Here is a 15,566-nt window from a genome sequence, read left to right on the forward strand (position 1 = left end):
GCCTCCCTCGGCCCGGCCCGGCCCAACCGCCGCCCGGCTCGCCCGCTCTACCCGCCCGGCCCGACCCCGCGCCTCAGGCCCCGGAGCGCGCCGGACCCCGACCCGAACCGACCCGGCCCGACCCGGCCGCAAGCGCGCTGGCGCCGCAGTCCGCGTCCGCCGCGGTCCGTGAGGAACCCGCAGCAGCCGAGGGAGCGGCGGGGCCGGGCACCCGCACGCCAATGAGGCGGTCGCGCGAGGGGGGAAGGGAGTCGCAGCGCAGCCCCCGGCCGTCCTCAGCCCGGGCGCGCCGCCATGCCGGCCCGGGGCTCGCGTTCCGGCGCACACACCGCCTCCGGAACCAACGCGCGCGGAAGGCGGGGCCGGGGGCGCGGGGTCGGGTCCGGACCGCGGCCCGGAAGTGACGCGCGGCGGCGGCGGCGGGCGCGACCATGGCGCACATCACCATCAACCAGTACCTGCAGCAGGTAAGGTTCCCGGTCTGCGGACTGCCTGCCGCCTGCCCGCCCGCTGCCTTTCCTTGTGCCCTGCAGTGGGAGCTTGGGGGGTCTTTTCGCCGGCTGCGCCCGCGCCGTTGGCCACCGGGCGGCAGGCAGACCCGATGTGTGTCCCGGGGGCCGGCCGCGCCCTCGGTGTAGGGGCGGTGGGAGCTGGGGACGGAGACAGCTGGGGTCCGCCTGCAAGCGGACTTGCGTCCTTCGGTAATTGTGTCCCTCAGGGCTGTGTCCACACAGCCTGTAAACGCAGGAGCACAGCGCGAACACAGGCATCGACAGATTCAAAGCATACAGTCTTTGCTGGAAGCAGGGCTTCCCTGATAGCTCAGACAGTAAAGAATCCGCCTGCGATGCAGGAAACCCAGGTTCGATCCCTGTGTGGGGAAGATCCCCTGGAGGAGGGCATGGCAACCCACTCCAGTATTCTGGCCTAGAGAATCCCGTGGACAGAGGAGCCTGGTGGGCTACTGTCCATAGGGTCCCAAAGACTCAGACACGACTGAGCAACTAAGCACAGCATAGCATAAACACTGTAACGGCTTCCCTGGTGGCTCAGACAGTCAAGAATCCACCTGCAATGCAGGAGACCCAGGTTTGATCCCTGGTTCAGGGAGATCCGCTGGAGAAGGGAATGGCAGCCCACTCCAGTATTCTTGCTTGGAGAATCATGGTCAGAGGGATCTGGCAGGCTACAGCCCATGGGGTCGCCAAAACTAGGACACGACTGAACGACTAACACAGCCTTTCCTCTGAGCTATGCTAATTCGCAGGGCTAGAAACCTGGTAATAGGATTAAGGAAAGGCGCGGGGCGGCGGGGGGGGGGGGGGGCGGGGGCGGGGCGCGCGGTGCCTGGACTTTAAAAAATATCCGAAGACTGCCAGGACTTAGGAAAGGTATGTGTTTGGGGCACCGGAAGGAATCAAGACTGATTCCCAGGTTTCTAGCTTGACAGTAGATGAGCAGAACCGATTTGGAAGTAAAAATAAATTATTCTGGACATGTTGTGTTGGAGGTGTTTGCTGACAACCAGGCAAAGATACCTAGTTGGCAGTTGAATATAGTATAACAAGATTGGAACCGTTAACTTAATGGTTAATGGTTCATTGAGAAAACTGATTAAAACAAGAATCATGAAAATACAAATACATGCTTTTGTTTTTGTTTTAACTTAAAGCTTGCAAATATAATACATTCGTTTGCAGTCTTCTGGTTGATGCCTAAGACTTTTTCTTTAAGGATATGTCTACTTTGGCCTTATCTTTGCAGAGTTAACATTTTTCAATATCAGTTTTTATATAAAGTTGAATAAGAACACAGACATTGGAAAACCAATGTGGATATAGAATCTCTCTAGAAGTTTATGCTTTTTTATATCTTATCTTTTGTATATAAACATTTATTTTCTGTACATTTTTATATTTCTCACAATTTTCTTGCCCACACCTAACTGCAGAGTTGGGGGAGGTAGCTTGCCACCATCACTATTTTCCTAGGAGGTCGATCCATTACAAGTCCCACTTCACAGAGCAGCTTAAGTGACTCTCTAGGGTCACTGGGCAAGTAGGTGATACAGTCAGACCAGGAATCCTGGCCCCAGAGTCCATGCTCTGACACCAGGCTCACTGTCTCTGTTAGCCCAGGTTTCACCCATTTCTTGTCTCAGTCAGAACCTGCCTATTCCTTTGCTTCCAAAGTTTATTGTATCTTGAATTTCAGTGACCCTGACAGCTTGGACTTAATTCACACCTTTGCAGCCTCCTTGGCCGGGGCCACCTGTGGACAAGTTGTACATCTTGCGTTTCCCGTGGTCTCTGATAACTTCCATTGGCTTTTGGGTCTGGGGTTTGATTTCACCTTCATAAGCTCATAAGATCTGTTCGTTTCTTGGATGCTGGCAGAACACATGCAGTTCCTTTCCGTTTTGGACATATGTGATCTTCAAGCTTTTCTTTTTTGTAAGCTGTATAAGTGGATCTTCAAATGTTTATTAGTATGACTGAGTAAACTGGACTAATTAACCCTCTTTAGTAAGCAAATAATAAACCACTGGCTGATTCCGCTTTTTCACTGTTTTTAACGGTACGTCACCTGTTTGCCTCCAGAAGATCTCATTTTGAGATACAGTGCTTGTCTGGTCGCTGTGGCGGGTGCTGGTTATGCCTCCAGCCCTCTCACAGCAGGGGCAGTGCTGCAGCGTGTTGCCTCGGTTCTTCTGGGTTAAGCGTTTCACTTTCCACGTAACAGCTCTTTTCTCTCCAAATGCTTCAGGTCTGTGAAGCCATTGACACCAGAGATGGGGCGTCCCTTGCAGAGCTGGTGTCTTTCAAGCATCCTCATGTTGCGAACCCACGGCTTCAGGTAGGTGGGGGGCCACGCACGCACGTGTCTGGAGGGTCCCTGGGCCACCACCTTCCTAAGCTTAGGGCGTGAATGGGAAGGGTACTGGTGCCGCTCTTATTTGAAAATCGCCGGGTTCCTTCGCAATTTACCTAATTTCAGTTCATTGATTGAACATTAATGGAGCACTGTGCCTCAGAGCCCGTGTTGAGGTTTGTGCTTCTTCCTGCCTGTAATTGCCGCAGGACTCTCCCGGGCTCAGAGAAGCGCAGCAGGGTCACGGGGTGATCAGCGGACAGGCCGTGGGCTCGGGCTCGGGCAGGCCTGTCTGTCCCTGAAGCCCACAGCTGTGCGGTGGTGCTACCAGGGAGGTTTTACGCCTCCTGTGGCTATGGAGGCAGACCTGGGCCCACAGAGCCTGCAGCATTTCCTGGCTGGCTCTTTATGTGAATGTCTGCCAGCCTCTGCTCTCAAATGTAAGCATCCTTGATTCGGATGATAGATGGTATCCGAGTAGAAGCTTCTGTGGAAAGCACTGTTGAAACCTTGTTGAAGTAATGCCCACTTCCTCGTCGATTGCCATTACGCATCGGATTGTGTTCTATCCAGGAGCTAAACTTTTCTTTTGAAAGAAAGTGTGTGGAGTCTTGGTGGGTCTCAGGTTCAGCTTGCTGGCAGGTAGCCCCTGGAACACATCTGCTGGCCCATATGTGACCTGAGGCTGATCCCTTCATTACAAAACTCTGCCTAACCTCCCATCAGCAGCTCCCCTTACTGGCAGCCTTTGTCCACCCAGTCGTTTTGTCAGAGATTGTGGAGCGGTGACCTTTCCTGTGATGTCATCACCCCTCTCAGATTTGGTGACATAGATATGCAAGTATAGTTACGGTGCCGGAGTAGCGTCCCCGAGTCCCTTTCTTGTTGTGTAAGCCGTCCTGTTACACATTATCGAAAATCTGGCCACTGAGAGGAGAGGGCAGGTGACAGGTGAGTGTCTGCCATCTCCCAGGACTCCTGAGTGGGCAGTCTGTCAGCAGGAGGTGAGGACCCCCCCATCTCCCCTCTCCCCAGGCATCGTCTCCATCTCCTTCGACCTCACATGACCTACTTACCTTTGTTAGGCACGCAGTATCTGCTTAATAAATACACAGAGCCATCTGTGAGCATGCCTGGAGTGCTTCCTGACCTATGGTAGACAAAGCAGACCATGTGCATCTCCTGCATGCAGGTCGGGCTTGATAGGCGTGTGGAGGTAATGAACGGCTTTTTGAATTGCTAATGTGTGAAGAGCTTCTACAACTATAAGGTGTAAATCCTCTTGAAACAAAGGTTTGTCTGAATCTCTTCCTTCGCATTGCATTCTTTCTGTCCCAGTTAAGTTTCTTTTTACCGTTCTTCTTACTGGCATGCAGATGGCCTCTCCAGAAGAGAAGTGTCAACAAGTCTTAGAGCCCCCTTATGACGAAATGTTTGCAGCTCACTTAAGGTAAGCCGTGGGTGAGGTAGGAAACAAGCCAGTCTGGAGGTTGCTGGCTTGATTAGGGGGGTTTTACACCATCTTGAAGCATTGAAAAATTTCCTTTGAAAAAGTAGAAAAGTATGTTTGTAATTGCACTTTGGTAAAACCTGTGAAAATCTTGTGAAGCTTAAAAGACTTTAAAATTTAATAAACTTTTCCATCTCAGGGACCATGTGTGTTTTAAAAGTTAGTGAAATGGTGATCGTGTGTCTGTGTGTCTTCTCTGTGATGCTCGAAGAAGCATTTGATGCTCATTCCACTGGCTGGGTGGTGGGCATTTATTCAGAACGGTGTACAGCCCACCATTGACTTGGCGTTTTTCATGGAAATGCCCGGTTTTTAACCTCTTTGCCTTGAACTGGAAAAGAAACTGGATCAGAGCGGAGCAAATGAAATTTTGCTTTTTATTTACACGTCATGTCTGCTATTTTCACTTCTGAAGCCTCGATTCAGGCCAAGCCGTGGGTCCTAAACCATGTAGTCTGGACTGCCCTCCTGCCAACATGGCCCGCCAGCGTCTCCGGCACAGGACTGCAGGGGCGGAGCAGGCCTGGCCCCCTGAGACCTCTGGACGAGTTGGAGCACCACTGTGTTCCTGAAGCGTCTTCCTAGATCCGTGCCGTGTGCGCTGAGGCTCGGGCTTGGGGAGGGACTGACTGATGCTGATGCTGCCAGCGGGCGTCTGGGTGCAACAGCCTCGCCCCCTGACGCCCGGGAAGGGCCACTGGCACGTTAACAGCGGAACCTCTGCAGCCCAGCTTCTCCTTCTGGGACTTGAGAGGTTTCCTTTTTCAGCCAGTGGCCTCCTGTGAGCCTCTCTGTGATCTGCTAGCAGGAGCTCCGGCTTCACTCTGGGCCCGTAGAGGGCAGGGCATCTGTGGTGGCCATGAGCGGTGTGGCCGCGTGGCTTGCACCCGGTTCTTGGCACTCTGCCGCTCGTCCTCAGTCCCCGCTGCCCCCTCTGCAGGTGCACGTATGCGGTGGGGAACCACGACTTCATCGAGGCGTACAAGTGCCAGACCGTCATCGTCCAATATCTTTTGTCGTGTGCGTTACTGTTCGGTGTGGGACAGATGCAGCGGTTACGTGGGGGCTGAGATCTCGAAACATCAGACCAGTTTGAGTCATACCTTTTAGTATATGTGCTGCCGAAGCGAGCACTGAGTCATACCTTTAATCAGGGAGAATTAAAACCTTTTGGAAGAGAAACTCATTTAGCTGCTCCACTCAGGTACTTAAATTTAGTGTGAGTTTCCACACTGGTGTCCAGCCACTTGCATAGTAGGGAAGAACCTTGGTTATGGTTAGGAGTTTTATCTAATTCTATTGTGAGGAATGGTATTTTGTTGCCTTTAAAGCAACTGCGTGTAGTTAAGGGATGGGTTAGTCCCCTTGTGGAAATGGAAGATCTCCCAGATCCAGGCGGGCCCAGGGAGGAGTGGACCCTGCCGAGGCCTTGGTCAGGCGGCTCTGGCCCTCATCACTGCAGGGATGTCTCCTGGCTGCGGCTGTGGCCAGTGGGTCACATCTGGTCATGTTATGTGCCTCTCCAGACTTTAGTTGGTTTTTTTGGCCTCACTGCATGGTTTGTGGGAGCCTTGTTTCCTGACCAGGGATGGAACCCAGGTCCCGGCAGTGAAGGTACCGAGCCCCAACCGCTGGGCCAACGGGGAATCCCTCCAGCCACTTGCTCTTCAGTCGTCTTGTCTGGTATGCACAGAACAGAATTGGTTACTGACCAACTGAGTCTTGTTTGAATTAAAGAATTTTGTAATCAACGAAATAGGCTTTATACTAGAGATCCTAACCACGTTATATGTAACTTAGGATGATCGGGACTCAGAGAAACCAAATAAAATGTGTGAAACTGCCAGTTTAAAAAATCTTCAGACAACAGTGTTTTGTCTTCCTTTGGGGAAAAGCTGTGTAAAGTCAGTGTATTTACTTACCGTGAATGACACTTAGGTGTCTATAACGTGGGCGCGTGTGTTTCTCCCCTTCGAGAACCCGCTGCTGTGGCACATAACCTCCTGAGGGGCGCGGGAGCCCTCACGGTGCAGAACGTGCGCTCGCCATCCTTTCACTTGTAGCACCACCTGAGCTTTTTATGTAGGCCCTTCCTTAACATAGCACATCATTCCTGCGAGCATTTCAGGCCCACAAAGAAGAAAACTGGTAAGTACGAATAGATAGAGCTGGAAATGAGCTAATGGCTTTCTTCTTTATCAAAAGCAGAAGTTCTTAAAAGATTTGCTGTAAATAAATATGTATTGTGTTTTCTGTGTTGGTATTTGATATTGTGTGTTGACATAGGATGATACCAACACAGATACTGGAATTTTAATAGTCAGTGTAAACTTAAATGGCAGGTCAGCCAGATTATTTCCAATGTTTTCCTGTAAATATGAAGTATTATTTCAGCCATTCCATGCCCCCAGATATGTATTAAATCTACTTTTTTTCCTTTGTCAATTTTGATCTTACTTGGGCTTCCCTGGTGGCTCAGCTGGTAAAGAATCGACCTGCAATGTGGGAAACCTGGGTTTGAACCCTCAGTTGGGAAGATCCCTTGAAGGAGGGAACGGCTACCCACTCCAGTCTTCTGGCCTGGAGAAGTCCTTGGGGTTGCAAAAGGTCGGACACGACTGAGCAACCTTCACTTTCACTTTTCGGTTTTAAACTTGGATAAAAGATGTAGATCAACTACAGTCCATTTGGGATGACAGATATAGAATATTTGGGTTATCTTAAACTGTCTTATGATTTATTAAAAGTCTTGGTAAATACTGAAATTTTGTTTATACTAAAGTAACTGAAGGCTTACAGATACCTTTTACAAAAAAAAAAGTTTTGACTGAAGATCTGTCTTACACATGAAGCTGACACTGCCAGCTAGATTCTAGAAGTCTTTTGACGACATCTGTCTGCTCCACGCCTTGGGCTCTGTTAGGAGATCATTCTGAACCACGGGTCTTGTTTTCATGGAGCCGTTTAGGTGGTGGTGGGGGGAAGGAGAATTCCTGGCCCAGCGTGGGGTGGGGGGCAGTCAGGGCTGAGCCCCTGGCCTCTGGGGAGGCTGGGTCAGCGGGTGCGGAGCTCTTGCAGCCAGACGCACAGACCAGGAGGGGCCGTGGCTCCTGGAAGGAAGGGGAGGGGAGGACCACGGCGCCGCGGGGGTGGGGACCTCTGTCGCGGGTGGGGGCCCTGGGTGTCCCCAGCTCTGGTGAGGGAGCCTCTGCCCTCAGAGCCTCTCACACCTGTTTCTGCCCCACAGGGCTCTGCCCGTCATGTACGCGGTGGCGCTGGACCTTCGCATATTTGCCAATAATGTAAGTGCAGTTTCTGTCACCGTTGCTTTAAACCCAGACTCACTGTACCTGTTGCTTAATTTTACGTCACTCTTCCCACAAGTTTTGAGGGATGCGTGGGGTCGAGATACGCCTGGTGCAGAGCAGCAAAAGTGGGGCGGCTCGGCTCGCTGCTGAGGACCTGTCCTCGTCTACTGTGAGGACGTGCCCGGTGCCGCCTTGGCGGACTCGGGGGAGCCAAGGGCCTCTGCTGCGAGGAGGCAAAGGCCTGGACTTGACGTGTCCATTTCCTGGCAGCATCAGCCGCTCAGGGAGCAGCAGTTCTTAACTCTTTGGTCCTCACAGCCCTTTACCGTTTCAAAGGCTGTTGCTGACTTCCGGTTCTGGACACGTGGGTGTAGGCACGTGTTTCCTCTCCCCGCTGCTGGGAACTTGAGGCCGGTGAGGCTCTGAGAGGTTAGAGGGGCAGAGCAGCGAGCTCCCTGCATGTCCTTCTTGTCTTCTGGGCGTCCTGGGTCCAGGAACAGCGGGCCGGGTCCCAGATGGGATTCCACGCCAGCCATCTTGTGGTAAAACCCCTGGAGCAAGTGCAAGTGCTGAAACAGACGTCTCCGCAGAGAAATGGAAGGTGTAAAACGGCCCCGAATGGAAGCCGTGGAGCTGAAGGGAGGCACACAGAAACCGTCAAGGGTGCCCAGAGCTGCTGCTTGTGTAGTTCACATCAGTCTCTAGTGTACTCACACCCCTCAAGTGATGAACCTTTTACACGTAACATCACTGACTTCCTAAATAGAAAGGAGCCACTCGGATTCTCGCATCTGCTTCTGCGGTCCCTGTGCCGGGCATCGTTGTGGTTGAGTGTGTGAAGCCAGACTGCTCCACACAGACGTGGGTGGAAGCGAGAGGCCTGTTCTGATAGCCTTTCCAGGTGATGGCTGACGTCTTTGGCTGAGCGGCACCTGTTCAGGTGCCAGGAGTGGTTTTTACTGCTGGTCATGGTGTGGCCTCTGAGGCCGGCAGTGTGACCTCCAACCCCAGCGGTGCAGATGGATCTTCCAGCCCTGCCCGATTTTGTGATGTCCAAGGCTGATCGTCTGGAAACATTTCAGTCACTGAGCTGCTCAGACATTCCAAATGTTGACGTATTTCATTATGTAAAAAACAGAAGCCAGGAAAACTCTACACTTGTCAGTCTCTCCCGTGACCTCCTCAGAGACGTTTTGAAATAACGAAAAGCTGCCAGGCTCTTGGTGGTCAGTACGAGTGTTCCAAAAGTCTAAGTTGTTCTTGAAAGTGCAGATGTTGTCATTGGCAAGTACTGTCAGTGTTTCCTGGGGGACAGGCCTGTTTCCTTCACCTTCCAGAGACTTGTGCTGGCTGGGGGCCCACGCTGGCCGGCCAGGCTCTACGGCTGTCTGTTCCCCATCCAGCTCGCAGGCCAAACAGTGGCCCTGGCGCTTTACCTTAAAAAGCAGACTTGCTGTGTGCATGCTTCCTGCTTCATCACGAGGAGCACTAACACCACGTGAGTATTCAGGGACCAAGACTCACTGACACGTTCACTGCATCGTCACGGACTCTGAAGAGACGCTCGCTGTGCTGGTCGGTGGAGGGGGACGCAGGCCTGCGTGCTGCGGACGCAGCGGGCAAGCTGCGGTGGGGCCGCGGGAGGGTGCCCACAAGGCCTCCTGCTGCCTTCTCTGTGCCGCCCCCTCCGTGTCGTCTGTCGTCAGGGCGTTTGTAACAAGTAAGAAAAGGCTTCTTAGCAGCACGTGGCTTGGGCAACACAGGCTTAAAAGCTCGGTGACCAGTGCACTGGTTTGACTGGTTGAAGAGCGGTTTGGCCTGTAGGAAGTTGGAACGAGCAGTAGACACCACGGTTTTGAGAAGCTGCAGCACAGCCTGGGGGTCTCTTCAGAGCCTGGGGGCTGCCCCTAGGTTGTCCGTTTCCACTTCTGGCTGTGTGGTGATTTTCTTTCTAATTAAGAATCAAGAGGAGATGAAAAGTGAAGGCTTCTGCTTCCTGTCAGGCAGACCAGCAGCTGGTGAAGAAGGGGAAGAGCAAGCTGGGGGACATGCTGGAGAAGGCGGCCGAGCTGCTGATGGGCTGCTTCCGCGTCTGCGCCAGCGACACGTGAGTCTGGGGCGGGCGGCCGCGGCTGTAACCCCACGGCCACGGACGTTTCTGCTTTGAATAATCCGTTGCTTGGTAAGGGATAAGAGAAAAGAATCGTCTCTCATGCTCAGCACACATCGGGCACCGCACCTCTGGGCCCACACGGCCGGCGCGCTGGGTCTCAGCTTTCTGAAATTCGTGTGTTGTGTCTCAGTGGTTCATGATGTTGTAATGACAAGAGAAAGTACTTTCACCACGTGTCACAAATGCTTGATAACCGTCCGCTCTTACACAGCATCGCTGCAGACCGAGCAGTTTTCCTCTGCCGCCCGCCAGATGCTCAGCCAGTGTCAGAACTCCTGGGCATCTCTCCATGTTTGCCTGTCGGAGGACACGCCTTCTTTTGTAGTGTTAGGTTCTTTCATGAATTTGACTTGAACTGTGGGGTTTTATCTCAGGATGCGAATTCGTTTTGGAAGTTTGCTTTGTGATTTGCACATAAAATTTTTGTTTCCTGTGTAACCTTTAAAACATTATTTTCCCTGCAGTCGTGCTGGTATAGAGGATTCCAAGAAGTGGGGAATGCTATTTCTGGTGAATCAGTTATTCAAGATTTATTTTAAGGTAAAGTCTGCTTGAATTCTGCCTGTCTTCCCAGAGAGCGTTTCTGTCCCTTGTCAGCCGGCCTGCCAGGCCTGGCTTGAGAGTCAGTCCCCACTGGCCACACACAGTCCTGGGGCTGGTGTTGGTTGAGGGCCTCTGGGTGCAGGGACTGTTGTCAGTGCTCTGCATGCGTCATCTCTGTTCACCTCCGCCCTCTGAGGCTCCAGGGAGCCAAGTGCTGGCACGTCACGCAGGTCCGGGTGTGACGATGGTGTGGTCAGGTGGGGAGCGTGTCTGGTCAGCCCCCTGCAGGTTGGCGTCCCCTGTGGCCTGGCCTGGACGGCTCCAGGGAGCCAAGTGCTGGCACCTCACGCAGGTCCGGGTGTGACGATGGTGTGGTCAGGTGGGGAGCGTGTCCAGTCAGCCCCCTGCAGGTGGGCGTCCCCTGTGGCCTGGCCTGGACGGAGCAGCGGTGTGCTGTGTCCTTAGTGAGCTCTCAGTTCTGATCATGTGAACCCACCTCAGGAGGCGTGTCCTTAGCGACCAGGGGTTGATGGCTGTCCTGCCTGTTTATCTGGAAGACCGTCTGGAGTAGATTCTTGCTTGTTCTAGATCAACAAGCTCCATCTGTGTAAACCGCTCATCAGAGCCATCGACAGCTCCAACCTGAAGGACGACTACAGCACTGCCCAGAGGGTGACCTACAGGTACTACGTGGGGCGCAAGGCCATGTTCGACAGCGACTTCAAGCAAGGTGCGTGACTGCCGCCAGCAGCTGGGGGCCCAGAGCACCTGCCCGCCTTCTGGTGCGGAGGCGGACGTGGTGTCCACCGCGTCCAAGCAGCGTTGCTCCGACACCAAGTCGGTTCATAAAGGAAAATCCCGTTTGCGTTTCTTGCTTGGCACCAGGTCCGAGCCCGTCACCGCTGTGTCCTTTCCTGGGGGAGGGACCCACGCACGTCTGTCCCACGTGTGGGCTGTGCTCCGTGCTTCCCTGCGGCCTCGGCGGGTCCTGGCGGCACAGCACGTGGGGGCTGGGCTGCTCGCGGCTCGGCTCCAGCCTCGGGGGACGTGCCCTTGTGCTGGTGTCAGCCTCAGCGCCTGTGGCTGGGGGCAGCGGATCAGTGCCACATCCGAGCTGCCCCTTCACGAAACCACGTTATGTGGTTTGTGTCCTTCTCTTTCTCAAGATCAGGAGGCTGTTTATTTTATTTTTCTGAAAGTTTGGAGTGGCCAGTATGTGGTGGTCCTTTATGATTCTTCTCTTATTCTCAGATCAGACTTTTAAAACTCACTTCCTTGACAGTTATTCACACGCGAAGCCACGTGACTTCAGGCACCATATGAGACGTAAGAGCCTTTTCACTCCACGTGTCAATAGCCACAGAGGCTCTGATGACAGAAAGAACAGCTCTTTCATAATGAGAGCTCTGTTTTCTTATTCCGTGGGGTTGTGCAGACCAACTTTTCATTTCCTTTCACAGAGTTTTCAATACATCAGTTCAGTTCAGTCGCCCAGTCGTGTCCAACTTTGCGACCCCATGAAGTGCAGCATGCCAGGCTTTCCTGTCCATCACCAAGTCCCAGAGCTTGCCTTCAATACGTATAACTTTTGAAAGAGGACTTTCCTTGATCGGTCCCCTACCTTTTTCTCTCCCCTAAAATATGAAGCGTTGGAATAGCTGAACAGCGAGAGAGTTAATCCACAGTTGACTCGTGGTCGGTCCTGTGTCCTTGGTTACTCTGCATTTGTGATCAGCAGTCACAGACGGAGCGATATCGTGGTGTTTCCCATTGAGAGCACCCATGTGCGGGGCACCCGTGCAGAGCAGACCTGCCCCGTTCAGGTTGGCTGTACACTCGGTTAAGTCTCAGAAGGCATTGGTTTGCTTCTCCTCTGAATCTTCGCTGAGTGCTCTCTTGTATGTTTTTGAATAGCCGACCCTGTGGAAAATGATCTGTTAATGTTGATGGGAGACACTGTTGCCCCTGAAACCTTTGGGCCCTTGTGTAAGGGTGGGTGTGGCGCCAGGCACAGGGTGGGGACGGCTGACCATGTCTGTGGCTGACTCTGCAGCTGAGGAGTACCTGTCCTTTGCTTTTGAGCACTGCCATCGTTCCAGCCAGAAGAACAAAAGAATGGTCCTCATTTACCTGCTTCCTGTGAAGATGCTCCTGGTAAGTGGTCTGTCCAGCTCTCTGGGGGCCTGTCCCCTACAAGGAGTGCGTAGTCATTTCACAGCGTAGCCCATGTGTGGTGGGTCTCGCACAGAGCCACATGTGAGAGCACCCCCAGAATAGAGGAGGAACAAGCCTCAGGTGTGACCCGAACCACTGTCTCCGTGACTGACATTTCCAGATCCTTCTGGAAAGACTTGACTGGTTTTGTTTCCTTTTTCCTACGATTACCTCACTCAAAGGTTTAACATACGTGAGACAGGTAAAATACGCATGTTATGTCTGTTACTCCTGAAAACCTAGAATAATAGAGCTGGATTAACCAAGAGAGAGAAGGTCATTCCAGCCTGTCTGGGTGTCTCACTTGCTCACTGAAGGTTGTTTTGGTATTTGTATAAAAAAACACGTAACTCGCAAGTGAACTGACTAGCAGTGACAGAGCCCCTTCCTCCGCTCAAGTCCCTAAAACTACCGAAGCAGCAGGCGCGGCGGAAGCTCGCCCAGCTCGGACAGCGCGTGGCGGGAGGAGAGGGTGCACAGCCCTCCCCAGGGCTCACCGACTTCGTGGAACAGCCAGTCTCGGGCTTTCGGCTCGTTGTTCTGGAAGCTGGGTCTGAATCCCTAAGTCCTAGCCTGGTGTTCCCGCAGGGGCCACTGCTCTGTGATCGCGAACAAGAAGGTCGAGGTCAGGGTCACAGGTCACTGTCGGCAGAGCTGCGTTGGTCCAGGTGTTCTGATGTCTGGACCGGCGTTTGTTTGTTTCCAGTTGACTAGGAAGCATTTTTTGTTCAGTTACTTTGGAAGAAAGTCTGAGAAACACAGGTTAAAAGTTTTTAAAACTTGGTAAGGGTTTTATCAAAGACAGTTCTGTTAAAAATGAGAAGGTTCTTACTCTGGAAAATTACTCTGTCTCAGGGCCACATGCCAACCATTGAGCTTCTGAGGAAGTACCATCTCATGCAGTTTGCGGAGGTGACCCGAGCTGTGAGGTAGTTTCTTCTCTTTCCCTGGGGACCGCTTAGAATATAAAGTCTGTGCGGAGGCCCGCGTGTTGCGAGGGAACTAATGGGGTCCTGTCTCCTGTCCTGGGCGGTGCCCTGCCTGTGTCTGCACGTCTCTGTGGCCCAGCGAAGGGAACCTCCTCCTTCTGAACGAGGCCCTGGCCGCGCATGAGACCTTCTTCATCCGCTGCGGCATCTTCCTCATCCTCGAGAAGCTGAAGATCATCACCTACAGGAATCTCTTTAAGAAAGTGTGAGCACAGCCTTCCTTCCTGATTCCGTGGGATGAAGTTGATCTGCAGCCCTGGGCCTTGGTGCTGGTGCTGTCCAGGGGGAGGGCACAGGGTCCAGATGAGGGAGGGGTGGCCCAGGGCCCAGGCGAGGGCGCACCCAGGTGAAGGAGCGCACAGTTCCTGGTGAGGGAGCACGCAGGTGAGGCTGAGGGAGTGGGGGCAGAAGCTCAGGCTGTGTGAAGAGAGGACTCTGGCAGGAGTTCTGACACCAGCCCTGAGCAAGCACCTACACGATGGTCAGAGCGTGGCACTGCTGCCTGTCTCCGTTACTCCTGGCCCGCTGACCCTCCCGCCTCTCCTGTGCGTTCCGTTACTCCCGGCCCGCTGACCCTCCCGCCTCTCCTGTGCGTTCCGTTACTCCCGGCCCGCTGACCCTCCCGCCTCTCCTGTGCGTTCCGTTACTCCCGACCCGCTGACCCTCCCGCCTCTCCTGTGCGTCCGTTACTCCCGCCCGCTGACCCTCCCGCGCCTCTCCTGCGTCTCCGTTACTCCCTGCCTGCTGACCCTCCCGCTCTCCTCTCCTGTGACCCTCCCCGCCTCTCCCGTTACTCCCGACCTGCTGACCCTCCCGCCTCTCCTGTGCGTCAGGAGTTGTTCGTCTCTTTGTGGAACTCGGAAGTGGGCTCTTGTCCGAGGCCTGGTCGCAGCAGGATCTCGGTCAGACTTCTGGTCCAGGTTAGCAAGGCCTGCAGGTCATCAGACCCCTGACAGTCCCTGTCAGGCGCATCCCCACTTGAGCGGTGTTGAAATGTGAGAATGGAAGCATCTGAGATTCAAGGAAATACTCAGTCAAGTGTGCTTGTATTGGTGGCTCTTTAAATGGGAAAGTCAGTTACACCCGGAAGCTTTGTTTTCTGAGGCTCCTGGCGGGCGGGAGATGCTGTGTTCCTGAGCAGAAGTTCTCCTGCCCACTTGCTCCTTGTGTCCCGCCAGCAACAGCCTGAGCTCTGCCTCTTCCAGATACTTGCTGCTCAAGACCCACCAGCTGTCCCTGGACGCATTCCTGGTGGCCTTGAAGTTCATGCAGGTGGAGGACGTGGACATCGCTGAGGTCCAGTGCATCCTGGCCAACCTCATCTACATGGTGTGTGGGCTCCGTCCAGGCTGGGGGATCTGGTACCCGCCGTGTCCCCAGAGGCCATGGTGGGGCTGGTGTGTGTGTGTGTGTGTGTGTGTGTGTGTACACGCTCGTTGTCCTCTCAGCGAGCTGACCGCACCATAGCTGGGGCGGTGGGGGTGGGGGGTGCTGTGCCCCGGCTCCAGTTCATTCACCCTGACAGCCTTGACCTTCAGAGTCATAAGCCCCCGTCTCTCCCGTCCCCCAGGGTCACATCAAAGGCTATATCTCACACCAGCACCAGAAGCTGGTTGTCAGCAAGCAGAACCCTTTCCCCCCGCTGTCCACGGTGTGCTGACGGCCCGGCCCGAGGACAGAGCAGGCTGATCCTGGTCCTCCTCCTGCCCGGAGCGCGTGCTCTGCAGCGGAGCCTCTTGGGTCTTGTCCCGGGAATGATGTTGCTGGCATCTCGGCTGATGAGCGTCCCGTCACCAAGGCCTGGGACTCGCCCTCAGTGCTGCTGCCTCAGCTGGCCGGGCTGCTGGTGACACCCCCCGAAGGCCACTCCATCTCCCAGGCAGCTGCTGTTTACTTCTCAAGAGGACTGTTTGTGAAGGCGTCTTTGTAATTGTTTCTATTAAAAGTGTTTATACAGA

The 15,566-nt window shown here is 53.8% G+C and overlaps 1 protein-coding gene across 4 annotated transcripts; it reads left to right on the plus strand.

Annotated features, from left to right (window-relative positions):
- Positions 1-331: 331 nt before the first annotated feature.
- PCID2 (PCI domain containing 2) lies at positions 332-15,566 on the plus strand. 4 transcript variants are annotated; one of them, XM_070380695.1, is made up of 14 exons: positions 332-467; positions 2,767-2,856; positions 4,248-4,321; positions 5,322-5,387; positions 6,488-6,529; positions 7,629-7,683; positions 9,693-9,796; positions 10,327-10,402; positions 10,994-11,135; positions 12,459-12,559; positions 13,475-13,548; positions 13,688-13,813; positions 14,787-14,937; positions 15,179-15,566. In XM_070380695.1, the coding sequence occupies exons 1-14, from the start codon at positions 432-434 to the stop codon at positions 15,266-15,268; spliced, it is 1,227 nt and encodes a 408-aa protein (XP_070236796.1). In that variant the 5' UTR covers positions 332-431; the 3' UTR covers positions 15,269-15,566. The 4 variants fall into 4 exon arrangements, with proteins under 4 accessions (XP_070236796.1, XP_070236799.1, XP_070236797.1 ...); XM_070380698.1 differs by having other exon boundaries at positions 14,814-14,941; XM_070380696.1 differs by having other exon boundaries at positions 14,814-14,937.

The sequence above is a fragment of the Bos mutus genome, chromosome 12, assembly GCF_027580195.1.
Source record: "Bos mutus isolate GX-2022 chromosome 12, NWIPB_WYAK_1.1, whole genome shotgun sequence".
In the NCBI taxonomy this organism is placed as follows: domain Eukaryota; kingdom Metazoa; phylum Chordata; class Mammalia; order Artiodactyla; family Bovidae; genus Bos; species Bos mutus.